Source organism: Rhodamnia argentea, chromosome 2 (assembly GCF_020921035.1).
Source record: "Rhodamnia argentea isolate NSW1041297 chromosome 2, ASM2092103v1, whole genome shotgun sequence".
NCBI classification, from domain to species: Eukaryota; Viridiplantae; Streptophyta; class Magnoliopsida; order Myrtales; family Myrtaceae; genus Rhodamnia; species Rhodamnia argentea.
The window spans coordinates 31,888,615-31,901,869 of record NC_063151.1 but is presented as its reverse complement, the minus strand read 5'-3'; the positions used below and the strand labels follow the sequence as shown (position 1 = coordinate 31,901,869).

General features: G+C 43.8%; 3 protein-coding genes across 9 annotated transcripts; 2 read left to right on the top strand and 1 right to left on the bottom strand.

The window, feature by feature from the left end:
- Nucleotides 1-77: 77 nt before the first annotated feature.
- Nucleotides 78-4,124, bottom strand: LOC115739721 (putative pentatricopeptide repeat-containing protein At1g77010, mitochondrial). 7 transcript variants are annotated; one of them, XR_007197557.1, is made up of 4 exons: nucleotides 1,874-4,124; nucleotides 1,625-1,762; nucleotides 994-1,126; nucleotides 78-859 (listed from the first exon to the last, which is right to left on the bottom strand). XR_007197557.1 is itself a non-coding variant. In XM_030672951.1 (2 exons), exon 1 carries the CDS (start codon nucleotides 3,960-3,962, stop codon nucleotides 1,917-1,919), a length of 2,046 nt encoding a protein of 681 aa, XP_030528811.1. In that variant the 5' UTR covers nucleotides 3,963-4,124; the 3' UTR covers nucleotides 78-1,762; nucleotides 1,874-1,916. The 7 variants fall into 7 exon arrangements, 3 of the variants coding, with proteins under 3 accessions (XP_030528811.1, XP_048130713.1, XP_048130714.1); XR_007197558.1 differs by having other exon boundaries at nucleotides 78-446; XR_004015272.1 differs by having other exon boundaries at nucleotides 78-1,126.
- A 64-nt stretch (nucleotides 4,125-4,188) lies between these two features.
- LOC115739713 (pentatricopeptide repeat-containing protein At3g26540) lies at nucleotides 4,189-7,112 on the top strand. Its single transcript, XM_030672940.2, has one exon. It carries the CDS (start codon nucleotides 4,436-4,438, stop codon nucleotides 6,539-6,541), a length of 2,106 nt encoding a protein of 701 aa, XP_030528800.1. The 5' UTR covers nucleotides 4,189-4,435; the 3' UTR covers nucleotides 6,542-7,112.
- A 1,513-nt stretch (nucleotides 7,113-8,625) lies between these two features.
- LOC115739809 lies at nucleotides 8,626-10,626 on the top strand. Its single transcript, XM_030673085.2, has 2 exons — nucleotides 8,626-9,538; nucleotides 10,347-10,626. The coding sequence occupies exons 1-2, from the start codon at nucleotides 8,742-8,744 to the stop codon at nucleotides 10,405-10,407; spliced, it is 858 nt and encodes a 285-aa protein (XP_030528945.1). The 5' UTR covers nucleotides 8,626-8,741; the 3' UTR covers nucleotides 10,408-10,626.
- The last annotated feature ends 2,629 nt before the right edge of the window (nucleotides 10,627-13,255 follow it).

Here is a 13,255-nt window from a genome sequence, read left to right as displayed (position 1 = left end):
ATGGACGAGTCTGGAGAAGAATTCGGTATCGGATTAAAAGTCCTTGGCACACCACACCCCCCCCGGCCGGCGGTTGTCCCTTATCGTCCTCTCGGAATTGGCAAGAGGTTCTGTATAGCAGGAAACAACCAAACAATCATACGAAATTCGGTTGAGTCTCTTCCCGGTAACCATGTGTATTTAGGTGGTGCTTGCCATTTATCAGAAATGAAACTGCATAGTTTGGGCCTCCCTACTCCCCAACCATATGGCACAGCAATGGAAATTTAAGATATGTCATACAATCCTCTCCGTTCTTTATGTTATACTTCACATACCTGGGCCGATCTTTCCCAGTCACCAATGTCCGCATTGAGGTTGATCATTCCCTCCGCAACCTTCTTCCCAAGAGTTTCATTCCTACGAGCCACGCAAACCTCCCGCAGCTGATGACCCCATTGATGCACCTGCATCGAAAGGCATTTATTTGCTCCATAGGATCCATGGCTCCGTATTGGTGACCAGCATGGCCAAAAAGATTGATCACCCAATAGAAGTTATTGACCCTATTTTTGGATCAATGTTAGATGCCAATCTCATTGGAGACGACCATATCCTCGGATCAATGTCATATGCCAATTTCAACACTACCAAAGCTTAAACTGATCATCAAGACAAGCGTACTCATCTTGCAGAAATCAATGCTGATAGAGAAAAGTCATCAGTTCCAGTCCTACCATCCATATCAGTATACTACATGCAGGTGCTGAAAGAATATAGCTTACTGGCACTACTTATTAGATGGTCCATCATGCATGAGATGTGGCGGTCTGCTTGCTACAAAGTTATGCTCGTGTCCAAGAGCCTTAGCTTTTGGAACCTAAAATAATGGGAACAATTAATCAGAGCATAGATTATTGACTAATTTACGCCAACGGGGGAAAATGAAGCATGAGCATGCAAGCTGAAATATTGGTGACACTCTTGTAAGAGACACGGTTAACACGAGCTCACCTAATGAGGAACCCACAACATCAGACAATTCAGGGGCGCACAAGATTTCTGGTTGGAAGAGTAAGACGGTGCACCAACACTATGCATACTTAATCTGGCATATCATCCAGCCTTTTCTCGAAAATTCCTTCACCTGATAATATGAGTTAAATGGATGATTATGTAACACGCACTTTTTGAGTCACGCTGTTAAATTACCGATTATAACTTTACATACATAGTTACTAGACACCCATGGAGAGGCACATTATAGTACTTGTATGCTTCTAGCAGGAATTTTATTAAAAATGAAAGCATATGGGTGGGTTCGGGTCAATATGGGATTATTGCCTCATGCTCATTCTATATTTTCTCCCTAGTTGATTATAGTAGGTGCAATCCAAATAATCTATGCAGCTTTAACATCTCCCGGTCAATGTAATTTATAAAAAAAAAAAGATTAGCTTATTCCTCTGTATCTATGGGTTTCATAGTTATTGGAATTGGCTTGATGTACCAAGCATTCATTTACTTGAAAAAAAAAAAAAAACAGCAGAAAGAGAGAAATCTGTCACTGTCTAAAATCTGCATCTAATAGATATATCTTAATCATCAGGATGATCTTGAGAAACAAGGGAAGAAAAGTTATTACCTACTGTCCAATATGTTTACCAAGCTTGACATATATTCCTCCATCTCTGAGACATAACGTTTGAAGACGCGAACTTCATGTATACCAGTAGCCCTCTTCACTACCATCCAACCATCCCATCGCAGAGATATCAGTAGCCTATTGACATTAAATGAGCATCAATAATCAGTTTGAAGAGCCACCATAACACGATTTAATAATGAAGACAAGCCATAGCAAATCTAATAAACAAACAAAAGAATTAAGTACCATATTTAGGCTTCTGACTCTTTTAACATCTACCATTCAGCGATCAGCAGTCAGCCCAACTACAACCAGGATCTTTCCCTACTTGCTTTTCCTTCATCATATGCCTAACTTCTGCTGATCTTTCCCAATCCCCAAAGTCAGCAAGTATGCCAGATAACTGTACATAAGCACCTGAATTCTCTGGATCAAGCTCGATAATTTGCTCCGCTACTTTCTTCCCAAGAGTTCTATTCCCATGAGCCACACAACCTCTCAACACTGATGACCACATTGTCGCATCTGGATCAAAAGGCATTTGCTCTATCAGATCTATGGCCTCATTCAGGTAACCAGCCCGTGCAAAAAGATCAATAACACAAGAGTAGTGCTCAATCCTCGGATCGACATCATAATTTAGTTTCATCGCATATAACCATTTCCACCCCTCTTCGACCAAACCACAATGATCACATGCAGACAGGACTGCTGTAAAGGTAATATCAGTCGGTCTCAAACCAGCATGCCTCAGCTCCTCAAACAGACTCAATGCTTTCATCCCATGGCCATTGGTAGCATAACCCATCAACATGGTATTACAAGAAACTTCGTCAATTTTTACCATTCCATCAAATACTTTTCTCCCTTTTTCAACATGACCACACTTGCAGAAGAAGTCGACGAGGGAAGTAGAAATAATGGGGTCATTTTCGAGCCCAATGACAATTGTTCTTCCAAAAATTTGTTCCCCTAGATCAAATGAGGAGCTAATAGCACAGGAACTGAGAACACTAGCAAAGCTGAACTTATCCATCATCAAGCCCAGCCTATTCATCTCGCAGAAAAGATCTAAAGCTTCAACAGGACAACCATTCCGACTGAGACCTACTAGCATCGAATTCCATGATATCAAGCTTTTCTTTGACATGGACCTGAATATTTCTTTTGCGTCATCGACCCTTCCACAGTTAGAATACACTGTGATCATAGAATTAAGTAATATTGTGTCCTGAACTTCCAGCTCACCAAAGAGATTGCAAGCATCCCTAAGGCTTCCACATTTATAATACATGTCAATAAGAGCACTTGCCACAATCACTTCGTTAAGGAGACCACTCTTGAAAGCATGGGCATGCATTAGGTTACCTTGCGCCAGAATACCTAAGCTGCTGCATGCACTTAAAATACTGGCTAATGTAGAGGAGTCCTCACGGATGGCCCCTTCACGCATCTGGTTAAACAGTGCTAAAGCTTCCATTTCCTCATGATTAGTTACATGGCCTGCAATCAGTGAATTCCATGATATGACACATGATTTATTGAAACTGCTGAAAACCCTTCTGGCCTCATCCATTTTACCACAATTGGCATACCCAGAAATCAATGCCGACAGAGAGAAGTCATCCGGTTCCTCCACGCTACTTAAAACACGCTTTGCACTATCCAAATCACCACATTTTCCGTACAAGTTGACCAACGAACTAGCCAACACTGAATCAAATGCCACTCCATCAATAAGAAGACGCGCATGAATCTGCTTGCCACGATCCATAGCTTCCAGGTCAGAACAAGCAACTATGACAGTGGCCAAAACAAAAGTATCACTCTGCGTTCTCTCAAAAGGATCCGAATTCATGTCCTTAAACAGCCTGAGGGCTTCCCTGGGATGCCCATTCTTGGCATAACCATGAATCATGGAATTCCAAGCAACTGCATTCTTTCTGGGCATGGCATTAAACAAACAAGAAACAGTCCGAAGATCACCCCTCTTGGCAAAACCCGAAATCACCACGTTCCAAGAGAAATCATTCCGGCAGGGCATGTAATTAAACAACTCCAGAGACTTAGCCGCCTCTCCCGTCCTCATGTAGCCTTCAACCATCGTGTTCCAAGTGAAGCAATTCCTCTGAGGCATATCATCGAACAGTCGCCGTGCATTATCCATTTGACCGCACTTGGCGTAAAGCTGAAGGAGACGGTTTCCGAGCGTGATGGCACAGTTCAAGAGACCCTTCTTCAGGAAGAGAAGATGGAGCTGCTTGCCTTCTTGGACGGAGAGCCGAGTGGTGCAGGACTGGAGTAAGTGCCCGCAGGTTTGCACATCCATGTCCATGATATCTCGATGTTTACGCTAAAGCTACTGTTGGCCTGAACTCCGAATCGCCAACGCCGCCGTCCCGCCAGTCTGACGCCAACAGACGACGGCGACCATCCACAAGCCCCTAAGTCTGCCGGTGTGTGGCGGCGAAAGTGACAGCAGCATTTTTTACTTGAACTGCCGACCTGTTGATAACGTTGTCTTCTCTAAAATACGATTATAGAAAGATATACCATTATTCATTCTGAAAATATAATAACATGCCGTTTTCGAGTGGATCGCGTCCGGTTCGCAAACATAAACCGCAAGCAGGACAAATAACCTGAGTTTCACTGTAGGCAACACGGCAAGGTTGAAGCACGGCTTCGCTTGATCTCTCTGCTCGGCCACCTCCATTCGATCCTTTCAAATTTTGTCGCATACTCCGAGTATGTAAGCACCAGAAAGGAAGTTACTTTGTGCACTGTCACATCGTCCGTGTTCGTCATATGGGTGTGAATGCCGCCTCGATACTTAACCATCTTCTCGGCCACATCCGCCACCCCAAGTCGCCTTCAACCGAACCCAGCACCGCCAAGGCTCTGACCAAGACCATCCTCGCTCACCTCGACGAGGGTCGCCTCCAGCAAGCCGTCTCCGTTCTCTTCACTTCCCCTGAACCCGTCGCCCACTCTCTGTACGCCCGCCTCTTCCAGCTCTGCTCCTCCGCCAGCGCCATCGTCCAGGCCCGGAAGGTGGAGTCCCACCTGGTCACCCTCAACGCGACACCGCCGCCCTTCCTGCTGAACCGGGCCATCGAGGCTTATGGGAAATGCCGTTGCTTGACGGACGCCCGCGAGCTGTTCGACCAAATGCCCGAGAGAGATGGCGGGTCCTGGAACGCGATGATTGCTGCGTATGTGCAGAACGGGCGCGCTGATAAGGCTCTGAGCTTGTTTTCGGACATGAACGCATCCAGGGTTTCTGCTAGCGAGGTCACTTTTGCCAGTGTGCTTGGCTCCTGCGGTGTCATTCGGGCGCTTGGTCTGTCCATGCAAATTCACGGACTCATGGTGAAGCGTGCGTTTTGTGGTAATGTAATTTTGGGGAGCTCGCTTGTCGATGTGTACGGGAAGTGTGGTGTTATGGGTGACTCGAGGAGGATGTTTGATGAGATGGAAAGACCAAATGCGGTTTCTTGGAATGTGATTGTGAGGCGGTATCTTGAGATGGATGATGAGAGGGAGGCGATTGTTATGTTCTTCAAAATGTTTCTGACTGATACTAGACCGCTGAAGTTTACCTTCTCAAACGCTCTCAGTGCTTGTTCTAAGATATGTGCCCTTGTTGAGGGGATGCAAATACATGGGATCACAATTAAGGTATGTCTGGAAGATGATGAAGTGGTTTCCAGTTCACTCATTGATATGTACGTTAAGTGCGTTGAATTAGAATCTGCACGGAAGATATTTGATCAACCTTGTGCGAAGAACGTAGTTTCCTGGACTTCAATGGTGTCTGGTTATGCTTTGGGTGGGAGAACTGGAAAGGCTAGGGAGCTCTTCAATGAGATGCCGGAACGGAATGTGATTTCCTGGAATGCAATGTTGGCAGGGTACATTCGCTCCAGGCAGTGGGATGAGGCCTTGAATTTCATGTCTCTAATGCGCAGTTCAACCAAGGACATTGACCATGTCACTCTTGCGCTGATCTCAAACTTGTGTACTGGCCTTTCAGATGTTTTCATGGGGAAGCAAGTGCATGGGTTTGTTTATCGATGTGGTCTCTTTTCCCATTTACTTGTGTGCAATTCTATTCTGGATATGTATGGAAAATGCGGGAACTTCAGATATGCTCGAGCTTGTTTTTACCTGATGAGTCAGTGGCGTGACAAAGTTTCCTGGAATTCTTTGCTGACCAGTTATGCTCATCATCAAAGGAGTGAACATGCAATGGAAATGTTCTGTGAGATGCAATGGGAGACAATGCCCAGTGTCTTCACCTTTGGAACTCTTCTCGCAGCTTGTGCTAATATTAGTGCTCTTGATCGTGGGAAGCAAATTCACGGATTCATGATTAGGAAAGGATACGAGATTGATATTGTCGTTAGAGGAGCTCTGATTGACATGTACTCCAAATGCCGCTGCATCAAGTATGCCCTAAAAGTTTTTATGGAAGCAGCGCCACGAGATGTGGTTCTTTGGAATTCCATAATTCTGGGCTGTTGCCACAATGGGTTGGGCAAAGACGCTCTAGAATTGTTTGACGTGATGAGCAAGGAAGGTATTAAACCAGACCACGGCACTTTTCAGGGGCTCTTGCGGGCCTGTATCTGTGAGGATCTTGTTGACTTGGGAGGACAGATTTTCAAATCTATGACTGTTTATAGCGTTATCCCTAGGCTAGAGCATTATGAGCAAATGATCGAACTCTACAGCCGTGCCGGACAGATGCGTGAGCTTAAAAAGTTTGTTAAGACAATGCCATTTGAGCCGACGGTTTCGATGCTTAAGAGAATACGTGGTGCTTGTGAAAAACATGGGTTCCCCAAATTGGGAGAGTGGGCTTCTAAGCTGCTTGCAGAGTCAAATATTTCAGATCCATGTGAAAAATGAAGTTGCAGGCATACCCAGATGGCAAAGTAGTTAACTACAGATCCGTCAGTCGGATTAGGAAACAGTTTCTGGGATGGGACTCGAGCTTCGAAACTCCATCTTTTGTAAGTTAAGACCCCCCAGTTTTCTGACCAGGAAAGCATATTGATGCACACTCGGACAATGTCTTTGATTGTCACCCAAAAAAAAGAAGCAACTGGCGAAACTTCTCCGCAAACAGTCGGAATTTTCGGGGAGCATATTGCCTCGACATGCAGTCCAATGAGTTATGTGCTTACGAGGACCGGTCAAAGGGTCTAGATTTTCCTCTCCAAAAATCTTTGACCGAATTATATTTAGATCCATGAATTGATCTCTGAAGCTTCTAAGAGAAGGAGAAACTGAAGCGGAATTCCTGTTGTGTGACAGGAGCCATGGTCATGGAGCCCAACCAAATGATTGTGAAGCAAGCGAAGGCAAGTGATTATCATATCTGACTCCGAGGAGTGCCTTCGAAGGGCCACCTCATTCTCATCCCCGCCAAAAACTTGTTGGCGAGTCTTTCAGCTCAAGCGATGTCTCCAAGTTCAAATTTTTTTTCCACCCCATTTTTTCATGGTTGGCTTGCCTAAGGATGAATCTGTCCAGCCGTACATCAGACCATCGGAGACGACACAAGTTCTTGTCGTGATGATTACATGAATTCGTCTTATTTTCTGAAGAAAAATGGGGGTTAAAGAAAAGTGGGAACAGGGGATTTGGGTGCTGACAAATCTACAGAACAGCAAATAATGGAATGACTAGGAATAAATTAATAATCTATGAGCCAAGCTTACGTGCGGTGTGACGTGCCAAATGTTTGCTCTTTGACCGATTTGCATCTAGCGCCCTTGTGACGACTTAGAGATTGACCAGTCTTTTTAGGATACCTATTTCCAGATCATGGTACCATGCTCTCTTTACGACTTCGTTCCTCACCCTTTATCGAAAACCCACAGAGAGTTCAGAGCTGGCCTAACGATCGAGGGTCTCGAATTTCTAGAAATCTTGTCGTGCGGTGACCAAGTTTTCGCCTCGATGCTATGACTGCCGTCGATCCAGTCTAACGACCATACCACTCGTATGATTAATTTTCTATCCCGAGGTACGGGTGCAGAGAGAGAGAGAGAGAGAGAGAGAGAGGGACAGAGCATACGAATTGACTTCTAAGTTGTTTCCAAATTTTTATTTTTCATTTTGGGGGCCGAAGTAGACTCCTAAGTTGTTCGAGGAATATTTTAATGTATGTACCAAAGTTGGTTGGGGGGCTAGGACCCTTTTCCGAACAACATGATGTCTCAGTCTCCAGCAGGCATCGCGTTTTGGTAATATTGTATTTCACGTGATGCCCCGGAAATTCCTACCTGGCAAAGGCATTGCCGGCTTCCGGAAGCAACCTAGCAAATCTTCCACCACCCCCTCTAAAGTTTTCCTCTTTATTAAAAGCCTTGAGCTCGCTAATTAAGTTGATTAGCAATAATGAACACCCCTCCCAACTCCAACTCAGATACGCCCCTTCATCCCCTGTTCCTCTCACTCCCCATCAGAAGTGGACACGCCCCGTCCTTTCCCCCTTCCTCGTCAAAGGGCATATCGGAAAAAGCAAAAACAGACAAACGCTCCTCCTCAAAAGACAAGAAAAGTGGACGAGAGAAAATCTCGAACACGGTGGCAAACTACACCGTTTAGCATTTATGTCGCGTGATACGCTGGGACGATTTCCGTCCGCTCAACCGACAATGCTCTGTTTTCTTAGCTTGTACCCTTATTCTTCCGTTTTACGTGTCATAGACAAGCAGTGGTTCTTTGATTGTTACGGCGATATTATGCTTGCAACGCCGTGTGATTTGATTCTTTGATTGGTTAGGTGATCTTGTGCTTGCAAACCGTCGTGCAATCTGATTGTGATGGGATATATATATATATATTTTTATTTCTTAGGATGTGGGCCTACTTCCTATTCATCTAGAACTCCTTGACTTTTATTTGGAAGAGCCTCCCATTAATTAATAACTTTCGATCAAATAAAGACAATGACAAATATTGGAAACGACTATAAGGTGGCTGTTCTGATAATGCCATTCCACCCAACTCTCTCTCTGTTTTCCATAGCAAACCAGAATCCCTCGCTTCTCCTTCCTTTCCCCTCCCCACACAACAACGACGACGACGACAGCGTACCATGCTCGACCCGGCCCGGCGAAGAAACGACCTCAAGCTATCCGACCACATCCAGGTCTTCGGCGACGGTGCCCTCGACTACGGTTCCCGGGCTCGAAAGACCGCCGGAAGCTATGCAAGCCACAGGGCTGCTTCTCAAACCAACATGTGCGACTTCCATGGAGGGACCGACGCAGACGAGGACTCCGGGGTATGCACACCGCCGCTGTGGCGGTCGAGCCCACTGGAGAGCCCGCGGGGCCACCACGGCAGCGGCAACCATTACCGGAGCTTGTCGCCCGCTTCGAGGACGCAGGCAATCGCTCGGGGTCAAATGGAGCTCATGGAGATGGTGAGGAACATGCCTGAGTCGTGCTACGAGCTCTCTCTCAAGGATCTGGTTGAGCTGCCGAGGGCTCGGCAAGAGCTGGACACCATGGCGGTGATACAGAGTGATGGGAGTTCCAAGAGACAGAACAGTAACAGTAGAGTTGAAGGGAGCAATAACAAAGGGCATATTATGGCGAGGAGTGGAAGTATCGACAACGGCGGGTTCTTGCTTAAAATGATGTTTCCGATTCCTTGGGGCTCAAGCAAGAAGAAAAGGGATAATTCAGGCAACAACTTCAGGAAGGTCTCGCCGAGGCCCTCGATGGACGGACCAGCAAGAGTCGGGGTCGAGGAGGAGTGGTGGAAGAAGAGGAATCACGAGCCGGGCGACAGCGAGATCGTTGATTCGAGCGTGAACGCCGGAAGCATGAAGAGCAGTGGGAGCAGCAGCAGCAGCAGCAGATGCAACAGCTTGAGTAGTAGCAAGAGGTATGAACTATTGAGCAAAAGCTTCATTTCAGTTTTTCCGTGCTTATGCGGTTTCGTGAGGGGAAAAAAGAAAGATTAGGCCACGATGGATCAGATTCTGTTCCATATCATAGAGTCGAGAAAATTTGCACATTAGGAATAGGATTAATGAACCTGGGAAGCTCTGCTCTGTTGCAAATTAGAAGGGAAAAAAAAAAATTAGCCCTGGTTTCGCGATCAAGTGAACTCTGATCCTAAAAAAGACATCTTTGCATAAGGTTTGTGGGTTCTCTGAGGACTAAGATGATTTTGTTTCATCAGAAAATAGGATGCTGCAAAGGGAGAGTGAGAATTTTCTCTCTCTGCTGAAACCTGAGCTGGTAATTTGGATGGTTGTTTCCTTGAAGACTTGTTTGTATTCCTGGAAACTTTCATCAGACATTTTCCAGCTGCGGATAAGCATACGGGTCAAAGTCTCTGTTCTAGAACAGACCCTTCTTTGGGCAAACAAAAGAAATGTGTTTCTGTACATTTTCCTGTTCTTTTCCTGGAAAATCTCATGATCCTGAAGCGAGAATCCTTATTGTTGTCGTCGAGTATATCTCACAATCTGAGTCCGAACTGGACATGGATTGCCTTCGAAGTCACACCACACAATCTTGACTTCCTTATCAAAGACGCGCGACAGAGAACTTTATAATCATGTCCCACATAGTATAAACCAAACTGGGTTTCCATCAGATGATAAAACTATGTTTCCAAGAAACTCGGTGAGCAATCGATGTTCCGAATGATTCTGACAAAATTCCTCTCTTTGGATGCGATGCAGGCATGGGGACGGAGGGTGCTGCTCGTTTCTCTGGACAAAGAAGACCGAACCGCCGAAGTGAAGGAGCGACAGCCCGCGGCCTCAATCAATTCTGTAAATACGTTTCGCATTGGAGTGCCTACAATATATTTCAGAAAGCGTCGAATGAGTTTGTAACTATACTCTCCTCTAAATTTCAGTATGCTGTTTGCCCGAATACGGTGTTCTTTCGCTTGCCCTCCTTGTGAATCTCATTGTTCAAGCAACGTTAATTATTGAATCAAACTGTTTGATTAGTGGAGCTAATGCTATGTACCCAATAATAATCTCTCTCGTATACGAGTCTTTCTGACTTGGATCTGCACTGGACAGTAAGGTAACATCAGTAGGTATTATATGCATTCTTGAAGCGGAAGGAAAGGATGTTGTCTCGTCGATGAACAGGTTGGTCAATAATTATGTTTGATTCAGTTGGTTACTTTGTCTCGGCAAAAGAGGGGAAAAGAAAGTGAAGTTCTCCTCTCTCTTGTTTTTTTTTCCTTTTGGACATGCCCCCCCGTATTCAAATGCTTGGCACTTAGGAAAGACAAGATTAAGTGTGGTTTGCCTTTATTTCCACTTTCGAGAATCAAAAGGACACCAATTTTAGGAAAAGCGAAAGGGCTTGTCTCCTCGAAAAAAGCCGAGGTCCTAGGCTTACGCGCTTTATTTAAAGAACCGTGTTTTTCTCTATCGCTCTGATTCGTGGGTTACAAGTTTTGAACATCAACTACATGAGAACGTAATTAATTATAGACGTGGGTAATGCCTATATTTGTATTTCAACTACATGAGAACGCTATCCAACTTCATGGTTGTAAGTACCCAAGTAGACCTTAACATTTTTCCCCCATATGGTCAATTTGGTAATGACTATGTACTATAGTTATGCCCTACTGGGTTAGAAAAGAGGAGAGGGAATGAGTAGCATGGCTAATTGGCTACTCCCTTCGAGCATCATCATCGCCCTTCCACGACGAATGTGTGGATCCAAGAATATAGAGCGCTCGTCACTAAATGTCACTCATAACTGATTCGAGGTAGGTGAGTAGCGTCATCATGGCCCTATCTAAGTGAGATATATACACTACCGTCGCGAGCGGGTCGGAATCGTGACCTATAATTTAGGAATATCAATTCATATTGCTAGGCCATCTCCATCAAGTGGTGTAAAATATATTTTGTCATTTTGTTTGTGTTGTAACTGACGTGAACCAGTCAAGTGGGTTGGTTACGGCTGAGCATGAATGTTACTCCACTAAGCTGGTTAGAAGGATGGAGGTGCTTAAAAAAAAAAAACGTTTATGCCAATTCAGTCATAAACTTTTTAATTCTGTCAATTTAGTCTCAAATCTTTTGCACTTGTGCCATTCAAGTTCATATGGCCAATTTTGATCGAAAATCGCAAACGTAAATACTGATCATTTTATGTGGCACGGCCTGTACCGACGTAAACTTTTTTTTATAATTTTTTTAGTTTTTTTATTTTTTTTGTGTTTCCTTTCTTTACTCTCTTTTTTTAAGATCGAGGGTCGCCAGCCGACCCACGCTAGCCACGGGCGAGGGCCGATGCCGGTCCTCATTCTTATAAAAAAAAAAGAGAGTAAAGAACAAAAATAAAATATTAAAAAATGTCCATGTCAATGCTAGTTATGCCATTAGGACAACAGGTGTTTACATCAGCAATTTTCGATCAAAATTGACCGGATGGACTTAATTGTCACAAATATAAAAGGTTTATAACCGAATTGATATAATTAAAATATTTATGATTAAATTGGCACTAATGCAACAAGTTCGGGACTTTTTTTAACACGTTTTTCCCACCCAACGTGCCATGGAGGAAAAGTTGATTTGCTCCTGCATCCCAAATCTCTCGGGTTTAAAGATTTCCTCACGCACCACACTGATTTAAAACTCGTGTGTTGTCCCATAAAAAAAAGAATTTGCTAAGAGCATCAAGCAAATGATGGAAATAAAAGGAAAAAAAGTTAGAGACTATGGAGCCTTCATGATTGATACAGGAGGCAATGGAGGAGAAAAAGAAGCATTTATTTTATCTCAACCTCATACAATCCCATCTAGTGAAGTTAGAGACTATGGGCTTTGCTCGTCTGTTTTGGATTGGGACACAGCGGATATCGACTTGAATGGTTAAAATGGCGATCCCGAAGTAATACGCACGAGCCATCGTAAATTTTATTAGACAGACTACATCAGACAGGTCGATATACTTACATTGCAAAACGACACAATAGTTCCGGAACTTTGACCTAATATGTAGTTTAATTCGTGAACTTTTAATTTGATCAATGTGATTCATGAATTTTAGCTCAATGTGCAATATGGTCCATGAATTTTTAATTTATTCAACGTAGTCCCTGAAATTTTGCTACATGTTCAGTTCAATCTCTGGATTATATGAAAATATTCAATATTATCTCTGATCATAACTTAATGGAATAGTTACATTGAACATTTTTATATAGTTCAGGGATTATATTGAATCTGTACTAAAAATCCAGGAACCATATTGAATAAATTGAAAATTTAGGGATCACGTTGAACATTAAGCTAAAGTTCAAGGATCACATAGAACATTAAGCTAAAGTTTAATGACCAAATTAAACAAATTAAAAGTTCAGGGATTATATTACGCATTGAGTCATAGTTTAAAGATTATTTGTATTATTAACCCCATATATATTATTTCCAGAAAACTTAAAAAAAAAAAAAAAAAAGGCCATGAAATCACGATGAGTTGACATTGCACCCACCATAGAAGTTTGTCGGACGCATAGGTACAGTGTTGCCTACATAAATCGTATCCTTTTTGAGCTCCCTCCAGTAGATGAGTCTTGTTGTAAACTCGGATGGATTAAAGTGACGCG